At 36.3% G+C, this 13,234-nt stretch overlaps 2 protein-coding genes across 2 annotated transcripts in view; one reads left to right on the top strand and one right to left on the bottom strand.

Annotated features, from left to right (window-relative positions):
• fkbp9 (FKBP prolyl isomerase 9) overlaps window positions 1–6,459 on the bottom strand; it is an 8,397-nt gene extending 1,938 nt beyond the window's left edge. The window contains exons 1-8 of the mRNA XM_016461792.1: window positions 5,892–6,459; window positions 4,841–4,986; window positions 3,677–3,866; window positions 2,561–2,706; window positions 2,284–2,473; window positions 2,062–2,207; window positions 1,789–1,975; window positions 1,497–1,642 (exon numbers count right to left, since the gene is read on the bottom strand). Coding sequence (XP_016317278.1) covers window positions 1,497–1,642; window positions 1,789–1,975; window positions 2,062–2,207; window positions 2,284–2,473; window positions 2,561–2,706; window positions 3,677–3,866; window positions 4,841–4,986; window positions 5,892–6,094 — 1,354 coding nt within the window. The 5' untranslated portion in view covers window positions 6,095–6,459. The remainder of the gene's footprint in view (window positions 1–1,496; window positions 1,643–1,788; window positions 1,976–2,061; window positions 2,208–2,283; window positions 2,474–2,560; window positions 2,707–3,676; window positions 3,867–4,840; window positions 4,987–5,891) is intronic.
• Window positions 6,460–6,674: 215 nt separating this feature from the next.
• Window positions 6,675–10,483, top strand: crtap (cartilage associated protein). The gene is made up of 7 exons (XM_016462653.1): window positions 6,675–7,471; window positions 7,906–8,055; window positions 8,843–9,014; window positions 9,105–9,233; window positions 9,350–9,495; window positions 9,590–9,673; window positions 9,958–10,483. Exons 1-7 carry the CDS (start codon window positions 7,013–7,015, stop codon window positions 10,006–10,008), a joined length of 1,191 nt encoding a protein of 396 aa, XP_016318139.1. The 5' UTR covers window positions 6,675–7,012; the 3' UTR covers window positions 10,009–10,483.
• Window positions 10,484–13,234: the final 2,751 nt, after the last annotated feature.

Here is a 13,234-nt window from a genome sequence, read left to right as displayed (position 1 = left end):
CTTTTTCACACCTCTGTGTGTATATATATATATATATATATATATATATATTTATATTAGGGGTGTAACAGTTCACAAAATTCACGGTTCGGTTCGATACGATACAGTGGTGTCACGGTTCGGTACGTTTTCGATACAGCAAAAAGAAAGAAATGCCAGAGAAATTTCCTTGATTTTTACACATTTTTTATTTATTAAAACTAATTTTTTACTTTGAACAATGATGGAGCTATACTTGACCCATCTTCTGGGGTGTCTTCTTAGCAGCATTTAAAACAAAAACAGCTCCGGTTTGAAGTATTCCAGCTGATATAGCCCATTGTCATGTAGCAGATTAATCTTTTCCAATAAGTTTAAATAGATTTTTATCTTTTATGGGCATTTTTTATCTTTATAAAGCCATTTTTTTTTCTAAAAGTGTGCATCACCTTTTGAGTATTTTATTTTTACATTTAATCAGTCAATAAGACATTTGGGCTCTTACCAAGCAAATGGAGTCAGTATTGACAAAATTCATCTTTGCAATGCAGAGGAAACATAGAAGTTGCATCTGAATGGCATTTAGATGCATTTACACTCTGTTTAATGCAGCTCTGAGGGACATGTAATGCTTTAACCTGCAGTTACAAATGCATAAATAATGTTTTGATATTTTAAACATAAAACGTTGGCAACTGATGTTTGAAATTAATTAAAAAAAAGCAAGTCACTGTTAAGAAGTGAGTCATTGCGATTGAACCGAATCATTTAAACGGGTGATTCATTCAGGAATGCTCAGAGACGCAAAACAGTGCTGTGGCTGTGTTTGGAATTATTTTTGTTGGCGAAGTTGAGCAAAAACAGGCAATATGCTATCTAAAACGTAAGTCTATTAATTAAATTCTTGCTTATTGACCTGTTGTAAAAATCATTTGTAATCATGCTGATTTTTGGAGAGAAAAAACGGCACTCTTGTGTGATACTGATTAACTATATAAAATTATGTAAATATATACATTTTCTGCCCCCATATCTTGAATTTTGTGATCATTCTAAATGCATTTTAATAGACTGAATCATGCAGTGAAAGAACGCACTTTCTATGCGCACTCTCACTAGTCTAACCTAATAGGATAATATGCTGTAATAGGATTAGTCCAACGAATCGTTCGGTTTGTAATGCATACCGAACCGAAAGCCTCATACCGAAGGGTTCAATACGAATACGTGTATCGTTACACCTAGGGCTGCACGATTATGACAAAAATGTTATACTAAAACTAAAACTATGGAAAAACCCTTAAGATAACATGTAAGAAAGAAAAAAACATATCTTAAGCGTGCAGAATAACATAAGTGGGCTTTGAACGATTAATTGCCACTTTGAACGATTACGTAATTGTGGCATCCATAATTGTAATTGCGATTAGAAATTCAATTAATTGTACAGCCCTAGTTACACCCCTACTGTATATATATATAACATTTGTTTTTGTGTCTGTGAGAGGATGTCTTACCTACTCCCCTCTCTCCATAGGCAAGGTGAGGTGGAATGACTAGCTTGCGCTTCTCTCCGACACACATTCCTATAAGGCCTTGTTCCATGCCTATGACCACCTGTCCAGCCCCCAGAACCACATCATATGTCTTACCAAAGGTGTGCCTGCAGTTACAAACAGACGCAAGGGAAAACATGAATTACATAAAATTTCTTAAATATAAACCGTTTGTTCATTATCAAATACTTGTAATGTTAAATTAGATGCATGTCAAAACAACACGACACATAAACGTATAATTGAAACGCACGTGGAGCCAATGTAAGTGCCGTCCATGAGAGTGGCGTTGTAGTGGTATTTGACAAAGTCACCACGTTTTGTATTGTTGCTGCAGTTCTCTGGCTTCACACTGGTGATCTCAACTGTATCAGATGGGTTGTGGAAATCAATAATGTGGACATCAAACACCAGCACAGCTGAGCCAGGGATCTTAGTTCCTGTAAGAGGAGATAGAAGGGATTAGTACAGAGATAAAGGTTAACCTCATGTTCTTTTGACTATAAAAGGACTGATCAGCACACACCTGTGCCCTCTTCTCCATATGCCAGGTGAGGTGGGATAACAATCCTCCTGTGCTCTCCAACACACACACCCAGGAGTCCTTGGTCCATGCCTGCGATCACATAGCCTTTACCGATGTAAGTGTCATATGTGCGATTCCTCGAGTAACTGAAACATAAACAAAAGCATAAGTGCACTGTATATCACTTTAAAAACAGTTTCTGTTCAAATCAAGGGTTTTTACCTGGAGTCAAAGAATGTGCCATCCAGCAGGGATCCGTTATAATGGTAACGCATGAAGTCTCCTACTACACTCTTGCGTGGACAGTGATCTGGAAGGCTTTGCACCTCTACCGTGATTTCATCTTTGGGGTTATGAAGGTCCAGCAGAACCACATCAAACACCAGAGAGGCCTGAGCAGGGATGTCACTTCCTGTAAATGGAGATAACTGGATGTTGTAATGCTTATTTTGAATGCACAAATATTGTTAGTATATATTTCTAATAAAATGACTCTCACCATCTCCATTCTCTCCATAGCCAAGGGAAGGTGGCAAGGTGATGATGCGTTTTTCTCCCACACACATTCCCAAAAGCCCCTGGTCCATTCCCGCAATGAGCCAGCCAATCCCCACGTAAGTGTCATAAGTGCGCATACGTGTGTGACTGCAAATAAAAGAATCAGAATTACTAATTGGGAAAAACATAAAATTCAGATATCCACACATTTGTTTCAATGATATAAATATTTTCCTCAATTAATAATAAATAAATAAATAAAAAATAATCATAAGAATTCAGATTAAGATGTTTTAACCTATTTATGTCCAAAAATGAAATATGTTCATGTTTAATTCTATGTTTATAAATTAATTATCAATAATTTTTAGATGAATTCTTAAAAAATATTTTACATTTTTTAAATATTTCACATATACACCATATATTGCATGCACACATTATTGTGCTGTTAGTTCTGGTCCTCGAACCTGATTGGTCAAGAGGTCCAAGAGTGTATAAAGACCTAATTTATACTATGAAAAAAAATATATAAATATATGTTAAATATTTTTTGGAAAAGGTTTTGTTTCTATTAACTTACATTGTTATTTTTATACTCATTATAGTCCTGTTAGATTAATTATTTATTTATCTATTTTTAATATTTATTTATTGCAATCAATTTTTAATTATATTATTTTAATCCTATTTAATTTTATCGTTTTTAAAAAAAAATTATTTAAATAAACAAATAAAACTGTCATTAGTGATAGGGATTTTTTGTGGATCTTTCTGGATGTTACATGATTACGCCAGTAGGTGGCGACATGTGACTGTCTATATGAGTAATTTAATGCCTTCATTCAAAGGACTTGGAATGAATGAGTCATTGAATCATTGGGCTAACTGATCTGTTCATAAACATTCAAAACATTCCCTTGCTGTTGTAACAGCGGCTGTGGAACTATTGTTGGCTAACCGAACTGGCAATAATGTGTAATAACTGTTTATTCAATATAATATTTTTAATAAAAGTTATTCAATATAACAATTGAGTTACTAAACATATCTATCTATCTTTTTTATTTTTTTTATTTTTATCCCCTTTTTTTGAGGTCCACATGACTCATCTCACCTGGAGTCGAACAGCGTGCCATCGAGCAGAGTACCATTGTAGTGGTAACGGATATAATCAGACACTTGTACAGTGCGGCCACAGCTCTCTGGCTTATGGTAGGTCTTTATCTGCACCTTGTCTTCTGTGTTCCAAATGTCCAACATTAACACATCAAAGTGAAGGATGGAATCTGGGGGGATGTTGTCACCTGACAAGAAATGACATAAAAATACTGTGAGAAATAAAAACCAAACCAGCTTGGCAGCTTTGAAATCTGCCCACTGAAGCATGATTAAAACCAGCTACTCTAAAGAAGGACAATACATGCTTTAGACTTTGTGTTTACTATAAAGGCTGCATTATTAGTTGTTGTTTGCTCACTACAGTAAAACAAGGGGAAGTGTGCCATGCTGTGTATTGTGTATTTTACTGAAAGAGCTGATCATGAGATGAATGCATCTGAGATTACTTATAATTTAAGTCTGTTGTATATATGTGCAGTTAAATTATACACATCTGTCTGTGTCTCCTGCAGCTGAATTGGGCAGACACACACTATTTTCACAACTAGTTCTGACAAGTGGACATGGCTCAACATTCTTCTTAGGATCACTCAAGGAGATGAGACAAACTATAGGAGCGAGGTGAGCCGCCTGGCCGGGTGGTGCAGTGACAACAATCTCTCTCTGAATGTGGAGAAGACGAAGGAGATTGTTGTTGATTTACCTTATTTGTATATTTGTATAGTTGTATTTTATATTTAAATCTGTATCTATCTGTATTTATGTTCTACTGTTAGTGTTATCTGTATGCACCAAGGGTCTGAGAGTAACGCAATTTCAATTCTCTGTGTGTATGTGCTGTACATGTGGAAGAATTGACAATAAAGCAGACTTGACTTGACTTGACTTGACTTGACTTGACTCCCTTTGGGAGTTCACACCCCAGTCTGTTCAACTTCCCCCCTCTCTCTCTCTCTCTCCACCTGGAGATGCCATGCTCCTCCAGCAGGAGTCCAGGAGAATCATGGGTATTGTAGGTCTCAGTGAGTTTCATGCATTAGCATGTTACCTAGTGGTATGTGGCTATTTAAATGTAAATGTGCTGATGGCACCTACACTGACAGACATTCACGCATGAAGTGGTAAAAAGAGAGCTGTGTTTTTAAAAAAGTGCATTTACCGTAACCATCCTTTCCGTAAGCAAGCTGTGGAGGGATTTTGATCATCCATCTTTCATTAACACACATGCCCACTAAAGCTTTGTCCATCCCAGCAATCAACTGCTTCTGGCCAACAAACACATTATAGGTGGTGCTACGGTCATAACTGCAAACACACACATCAACAAACATCAGAAAAAATTTATTTAAAATCTGATACACACATTTATATACACACACACACACACACATACATACATACATACATACATACATACATACATATATATATATATTGGCAAATAATTGAATAATTTTCTTGCATTAAACATTTATCTATCAAAATCTAGTGAGCTTAAACAGTATTTTTAATTTAAATATTTGCCAGTGGGTTAAGAACAATAAACTTTATTTAAAATATATTGTCTGAAAAGCCTTAGTTATTATCTCATACAATTTGCTTCTCATGTAAATGTGTCTTTAAAAAAATATTTCTTTCTTAGTAAGAAATTAATTTAAATTAAAATTAGGTTAGTGCAATAATAATTTTGTGCAATAATACATTTGCAAAAAAAATAATGCAATAATTATGTTTCAATTTTACTTGAAAAATTAAATAAATTAAATCTACACTGAAAAATATTTTTCACTCACAAACTGCTAGTAAATTTCACAATTAATTACAAAGAAACACCACGTAACTGAATTAAACATGACATTTTGAAGAAGAACGACTAAAACAGTATTTTCTTGTACAATATACTCCAGTGATCAATTTCGAAATTTTTAATTTTTTTTAAAAAGCTGAAAAAATATGCCCTTTCATTAAGCATTATGAAAATTACCATATTAAAATTTACAAAATGTTAGCCTGTTTTAAATCAGCTGTAAATGTATATGACTTTTGCTTTTGCACAAGTACATGTTCATAATTCATAGTAATTGAGCAAGTCCCATCTGCTCTGCCTGCGTGGCTGTGCGCTCCACAGACTGTAAACTCTGCAAACGCAAATGGCTTTAGGCCAGATGAGAAGAGGAACAATTGAGGTCAAACATGCATTTTGCACTAACCTAGAGTCAAACTTCTTTCCATCAGGGAACATGCCGATGTAATGATAGCGAACAAAGTCTCCAGACTTGACCATCCGGTCGCAGCGATCCGGAGTGAACGTTTTCTCAATCGCGATGTCATCTAACGGTAACGGCGGCGGGTTGCACGCCACGAAAGTCACTAGGAAAGCCAGGAGAATCATCTGAACCGTTAACCGTATCATCTTCCGTTTGTGTTTTGCAAAGTGCTTTCGGGCGCTGCAGCAGTCTCCTCAAACCCTCTCGCTCACTGTAGTTGAGACGGGAAGTGTGTAGACGTGGTGGATGGATCCTCAAACTCCCTCGAACTTCTTCCTATGACTCCGGTGTCTCTTTACATGGAGAATGCGCAGGAAAGGTCTCCGTTTTGTAAGGAAAATGCGGAAATGCAGGCCTAGAGGCTGGAATGCGTTCTACGTGGCACAGAGAGGAGCGGCTCGCGCTTTATGACGGGGGTTTACGAGAGCATGTAATTATAGAGGGCCCACCGAGCAGTGCAACAGGCCTTTTTAAACGTTATATTCATTACATCAGAATGATGATCATATGTCTCCTTATTATAGTTTAGTACGTTTTGATAAATGCATATATTATACAAATTTCAGATACAACTTCTTCTTACACCTAAATGCATTCATTCACTTTAGTTTTCTTTTAGCCTAATGAATAAAACAATAATTTGCAGTCTATATAATGTGAAAAATGTTTTAATAAATGATCAAATGATTAAATTATATGATATATAGGCTACACCAGATATTGTATCTATATAATGACATGTATGGTTCCTTGCGGGGTTTGGACACAACTATACTGTTCTGGTTCTAGCTAACTTACAGCAGCCATGAAAAAGTTCACAAATCAAGAGTGTGAACTTTCATAGTTAACTAGGCCAGTGTGTAAAATATACTCTTTTGGGCCCTTCAAAATGCTACCGGTGGGATTTGACGAATAAATAAATATATATTAGTAAATCGGTAATGTTTTTAGCTGCATGGGGGAAGGGTGCGTTCTGACTTACTTTGGGGACGTGGAGAGGCTGCGGAGCGGGCGGGTCTTGTATTCTAACACCCCTGCGTACTTTGGGATTCCCATACGGGACCATGGCCTCCTCATCGCACTGCCTCGGGCTTGCATTTCTTTTATTCTGTTTTTCTTTTTGCGTTCTTGCGCAGTATGAGAAATACAATTTTCGCAGTTTCCCACGGCACGAGCTTATGCCCCTGGACTCGGCGTACCGACACGCTTTAGACCAGTACAGTGAGGAGAAGTGGCCTGAGAGCGTGGAGTTTCTGGAGATGAGTCTCCGGCTGTACCGGCTGCTCAGGGACAGCGAGGCCTTCTGTAACCTCAACTGCAGCACGGTGCGCCTCGACGACGAGACGCGCTTCAGAGACTTCCCCGAGCTGCACGCCTTCGGTAACGTGATGAAGCGAGCTCAGTGTCTGAAGCGATGCAAGCAGGGCTTACCTGCCTTCAGACAGACGCTCCCCAGCCGTGAAACCATCGAGGAGTTTGAGAAACGGGAACCCTACAAGTACCTGCAGTTTGCTTACTTCAAAGTGAGTCTACTACTTTCTCTCATTACATCAACAGTTATTTATAAAGCTAGTTTACGGGTAAGTGAGAGCTTTGCAATACTGTAACATGGGAATAATAGGACTGCAGATGGTTCACAGTGAAAAACATGGTAGTACGATGGTTGATTTTTGCTCTTTTTCGTTGTGTAGATTGTATTAGATGGTAATACCATGGTACTAACCATGTACCATATATCAAAATACATGGTATTTCAAAGTAGCCTACTTCAAAGAATACTATCATGTGCTATGCATTGTACAAGTGCATGTGGAAAAATCCATGATATTAACAAAATGCCACGTCAAAAGAATAAGTGGCTTTACCATTTTGGTACCATGATTAGTTTTAATATATTTATGTGTAGAGTTTTGGTTTGGAAATGTCTGACAAAATGGATTATTATGAATTATTCCAGAGCGATAATGTGGCCAAAGCTGTATCTGCAGCGTACACATTCCTCTTGAAGCATCCTGATGATGAGATGATGCAGAGGAACATGAACTATTACAAGAGTTTACCTGGAGCTGATGAACATATGAAAGACCTGGAGACCAAGTCATATGAGGTGAGACCTCATACACAAAACACTGAATAAAAGGAAATCAAATCCTTATGTTAATCCTCTTGTTAATGCAGCTTGAGAGCTGCTGCCATTAAAGCAAAAGGGGGTCAAACTAAATACTAAGAAATCTTGAAATTCATGTTAGTTTTCAAGTTAAAATTTTCTTTCAGATATGCTGATAGTAATTCAGTTCAGTTCAATTCAATTCAATACATAACAAGAACATCACTGTTCAAAAGTTTGGGGGCAGTATAATTGATCAAAGACATTTATAATTTTAACATATTTCTAGTTTAAATAAATGCTGCTCTTTTGAACTACTCTTTGTCAAATAATCTTGAGAAAAAATATTATGCAGCACAACTGTTTTCAACATTGATTATAATAAGAAATGTTTCTTGACCACCAAATCAACATATAAGAATGATTTCTGAAGGGTGTGATACTAAAGCTTTGCCATCACAGGAATGAATAAACATTTTAAAATCTATAAAATAAGCAGGTAATTTAAATTCTAAAAAAGTTTCACAATATTACTTATTTACTGTAATTTTTAGCAAATGAATGCAGCCTTGACGAGCATAAGAGACTTAAAAACATAAAAAAATCTCAAGACCCCAAACTTTTTAAGCAGTAGTGCATATATAATATTTATCTATAATAATATATGTCTACATTTGTGTAATCCAAGCTCAGGTAAATGTATACAACTGCAATACGTCTGTTGAATGTAATAAACAGTGTTGTAGTTTACAGTTACATATGGTTAATGCCGGTTCTTTTTATTCAGACGTTGTTCATTCGGGCTGTGCGGGCGTACAATGGTGATAACTTCAGAACGTCAGTGTCAGATATGGAGCTGGCACTGAGAGACTTTTTCAAAATGTATGATGAGTGCATCGCAGCGTCAGAGGGATCCAGACAGATCAAAGACTTCAAAGACTTTTACCCGTCCATTGCAGGTTGGCATATACCTGCTGCTCTTGTCATGTCTGCCTCTGAGATCCTTTGTAACTTTAGCTGAAACATAACATATCTGTTTTTGTCTTTAGATCATTACACAGAAGTTCTGGAGAGAAAGGTTCGCTGTGAAAGCGAGCTCACGCCAGTTGTAGGTGGATTTGTTGTTGAGAAATTTGTGGCAACCATGTACCACTACCTCCAGTTTGCTTATTATAAATGTAAGTCTAGAAAGTTCTCTGTTTACATAACTACTTACGTGAACCATGAATGTGAATAACTGACATATGAAACATACGCTTCCATTCAAAAGTTTCTCTCCTTCATTCTCACTCAGTGAATGATCTGAAGAATGCTGTACCGTGTGTGGCCAGCTACATGCTCTTTGATCCCAGTGATGAGGTGATGAAGAATAATGTGGATTATTATCGGTACCATAGAGAAAAATTTGGCCTGACTGATGAGGATTTCTTCCCTAGAGCGGTAGGTGTCTCACATCATGGTAAATAATGAATAAATGCATTTATTTTCATTTAGATAGTTGATGTTGTACTTATAATGCATTCTCACATGACAGGAAGCAGTACGGTACCACAATCAGACAACACTACAGCTGCAGATGCTAGAATTTGCCAAACAGAAGTTACTGTCAGATGATGAGGTGAGAGATGAGAGAGTTTGTGCATGGGTTATTTGGATGCTTGCTGAATATTCACAAACATGAAGGTGTTTTTCAAATATTCGGAGTAGTGCTGAATGCTTGCTGTGTGAGTTTTGGCCACTTGGGTGCGCACTATGCTTACTGATTTACTCTGAGCCGTTTACTGCGTCACATAAATGAAAGTGTTTATATGCTTATTTATTTACAGCGCAGTGTAATTTTAGTATCAACGATATACTGTTATTCTCTCTCTAACTCTTCCTCCAACCATTTTTGTCTTTCAGGGTGAAGTCTTAGAGTTTCTTGATGAATATCTTGATGCTGGGGATGAATAAGAAAATGATTTTATTTGCACTGAAATGAAAACATTGTGAAAAAGACCATAAAGGTATTCTCCATACTGTACCATTTTTGTTCTTGTATTTATTTAGGCCGGGGTTGGTGATTGGAAGTGTTGATATCTTTTTACTGTACACATCTGTACTAAAATGTGTACTTATATTTGCACATGTAAGTACAGATTATGCACCACAAGCCAAAAGATTATAATTTTGAATCTTAGTCCCTGTCAATTTACTGTATCTCAGAGAAAACAATGATGTGCTTTTATTTTGTTGGTTCGATTGTTTTAATAAGGAATGCTTTTCTATATTGAATACAACCCAAGCAATGTTGTCACCATGCGAAGATATCCAGGCAGAATTGAGCCCCAAGAACTGGTTAAACACTGAAAATGTACTTTTTGGCTTTTCTGACTTTCTGACAGATGTGGATGCTGCCGTAATAAATAATATGGATGAAAATGCTTAAACTCACCACTTTTGTGCTGTGAAATACTGGCTAATTCATCAGTCATTTTCTATATCTGTATTGTTTCAGTTCATTTTTGTTACCTCAAGTGTTACACTATCTTTGTACAATCCTCCTTCTGGTGGAGAATTTGTGTATTTGGCATTTCAGAAGGACTGGCTTACTTTAAGATCCTGAGCTTTGCCATTTTTTTGGTAATGCCAAGCCTCACACAATCTGTTTGGACCAAATGTTGGCACTAATATGTTGTTGTTGATAACTTCACAAATGTTCACTTGGCTATTATTCAAAATTTGTGTAAAATGGTGCTGCATAGAAGAAACCAAACAAACTTGTCTATTTCAAAGGCTGAACCAGTATTGCCTGCCCTTAAAAGCAGTAAACATTCAGACTAAATATAATAGCAAAAGACTAAACACTGGACCTTAAGCAAAACACTCGAATTTTAAGAGTGCATGTGGACGGTCATTTTTTAATCCCGACTCCCTCCACATCTCTAGTTCCTCATCCCCCACCCCTTCTTTCCTTTTCTCTGTGGGTTTTTCCTACTATGGTGTGATAAACTGCACAGATACTCCATGTTCAAACACATTTAAACAAGTCTCTGTTCTCCCGCTGTGTGAGTATTTGTATGCAGGAGTGTTTCTGAGTGTTTCGTCTTTGTGTTGTGGTAAAAACGACAGCATAGACACAGAAAACATGTCCCTCTTTTGTGATATCAGGTTTGGCTCTGCTGCCCTTACACACACAGAGACACCTGGCAACGCTACGCAAATGTTTGCAGTCTTATTTTAGGAAGGAAATGTTTTTTTAAGCCTATTCAAGTAATGTTGACACCAAGAAAGACTAGAGCAGCCATTTTCCCCCTAAAGTAATTTATTGGTTAAGGTTCCGTTAGTTTTTCACAGCTATGTTTAGTCAGATACCCTCATGTCACATCTAACTGACATTGTTACAGTGTAATGTTGATATTATCAAGCAGTTTTAGCTTCAAATGGACTTGAAATGATTACAGATTAATAAAACAAAGATTATGAAGTCTCACAGTTCCACATCACAATAAAAACACTTTACAGTTCAGAAAATAACTTTCAGAAGATATCAGAGCAAATAAAATAGTTCCAATGGCCACATTTACCTCAAAATAGCAAATGACCAATTTTATGGTAAGCAGTTCATGTGTTTATCCACTGTAGCTTTAAATATATCTACAGCAGCCAACTGGAACTGATTTCTTGATCTAGAAATGAGATTATTTTGTAAGTAAATGCAAGTGTTTTGGCTCTTGTATGATAAATTGCTTGTGATTTTCATAATTTGTAAGTATCTTTGGATAAAAGCATCCTCTAAATGGCTAATGTAACATAAGACTGTGCTAGCTTCTCTGCTAAATAGAGATATCAGGGCTGGAAAACATATTAAAAGACAACAGCAACAACAGCCAACAATCAAAAAATACCCAAAACAGTTAGATAATGTTAATACTGTCAGTCGATGACCCTGCAACATTCATGATGTTTTACTTCACTTTTCTTCATTTATAATTCAATCAAACAATATAAAAATGCTACATTTGCTCTAACAACACCTAGAAATAAATGGCTTTACTACACTTAATTACCTATTATTAATATTATCTAAAAATAGCATACTATATGTTTGATCTCAGTATGACAATTGAACTAAAAAGTGATTCTAGACATATCTGATTTGTGTTTGTTTTGTTTTAATTAACTAGTTCTAAAATCAAGTTTTTACATTTATAATACACGATATAAATATGCCTCATAAACGTCGCTGAAGGTGAAGAACGAACTGAATATATTGTATAAGACATGGCCAAAAAGTTTGCACTGAACATCAATGAGATATTTGGGAAAATATATGTAGAAAATAGTCTGCTATGATATAACTTTTATAGCACTACATATATTTTTAAAGAAACTGAAACTCAATAAGCTGTAAATGCGTTGAAAGCCAATCAGAATCTACCCTTAGTTCCTCTGAGAAGAATGTCTCACCTGTCTGTGAGTGTGAATCTTTCTGAGTCCTGAGCTCAACCCCAGGAAACTCACTTATTTATAGGAAAAAGGTTTGAAATGAATAAATGCTCATTATATTCTAAATTTAGGGATGAAAGCTATTTATTCTGCCTGCTCTAGGTCTATAAGAGCTGAAAGCCAATCAGAATTCACCCTCAGTTCCTCTGACCAGAATGTCTCACCTGTCTGCAAGCTAGAAACTGTCAATTGTGCGCACAGTTCAACCACACTCTCTTTTGAACTGAATGCTCTCTTTCAATAACCAAAACAGGCTAAAGTCACAATGATTCTCTTACACACGCTTACTCACTAATGGACAAAGCTATAAACACGTACAAATCTGGACAGACGGGCACCACGTACACACATGCACCGACCCGCAGTCCGTCCAAAGCAAGAGAAGACATCAGATTCATGATCCATCAATTATCCACAATACAATGAAAATATAAAGAAAAAGAAAACATTGTAAAATAGAAATACTATCTAAACAAGCACTAAACAATCCAACCTTGTGCGATAAAGGAGTGTTAAACAGAGACACTCCTTGTGTTAGTGTGAAAGTCAGGGTTGTGTGGCATTCAGAATTAAATTAAGATTATTTTCCAGTGCAATTCTTGAATCTGAAGGAAATTTAAGTGAATTAAAAAATTAAAGAAATGAATATAACTGTAATTTTACTACAAAATTAGAAAAGCAAAGTTTGTCA

This window comes from Sinocyclocheilus anshuiensis, unplaced genomic scaffold (genome assembly GCF_001515605.1).
Source record: "Sinocyclocheilus anshuiensis isolate Anshui unplaced genomic scaffold, SAMN03320099.WGS_v1.1 scaffold253, whole genome shotgun sequence".
Classification (NCBI taxonomy): Eukaryota; Metazoa; Chordata; class Actinopteri; order Cypriniformes; family Cyprinidae; genus Sinocyclocheilus; species Sinocyclocheilus anshuiensis.
This window is presented reverse-complemented; position numbering and strand designations above follow the sequence as displayed.

Bases quoted from the DNA above. Each gene is read 5' to 3' on its own strand.
- crtap (XM_016462653.1), top strand. From the start codon at position 7,013: ATGGCCTCCTCATCGCACTGCCTCGGGCTTGCATTTCTTTTATTCTGT. The intron at 9,015-9,104 runs GTTGGCATATAC...TTTTGTCTTTAG, and splicing joins CTTTTACCCGTCCATTGCAG to ATCATTACACAGAAGTTCTG. The intron at 9,496-9,589 runs GTAGGTGTCTCA...CTCACATGACAG, and splicing joins AGGATTTCTTCCCTAGAGCG to GAAGCAGTACGGTACCACAA.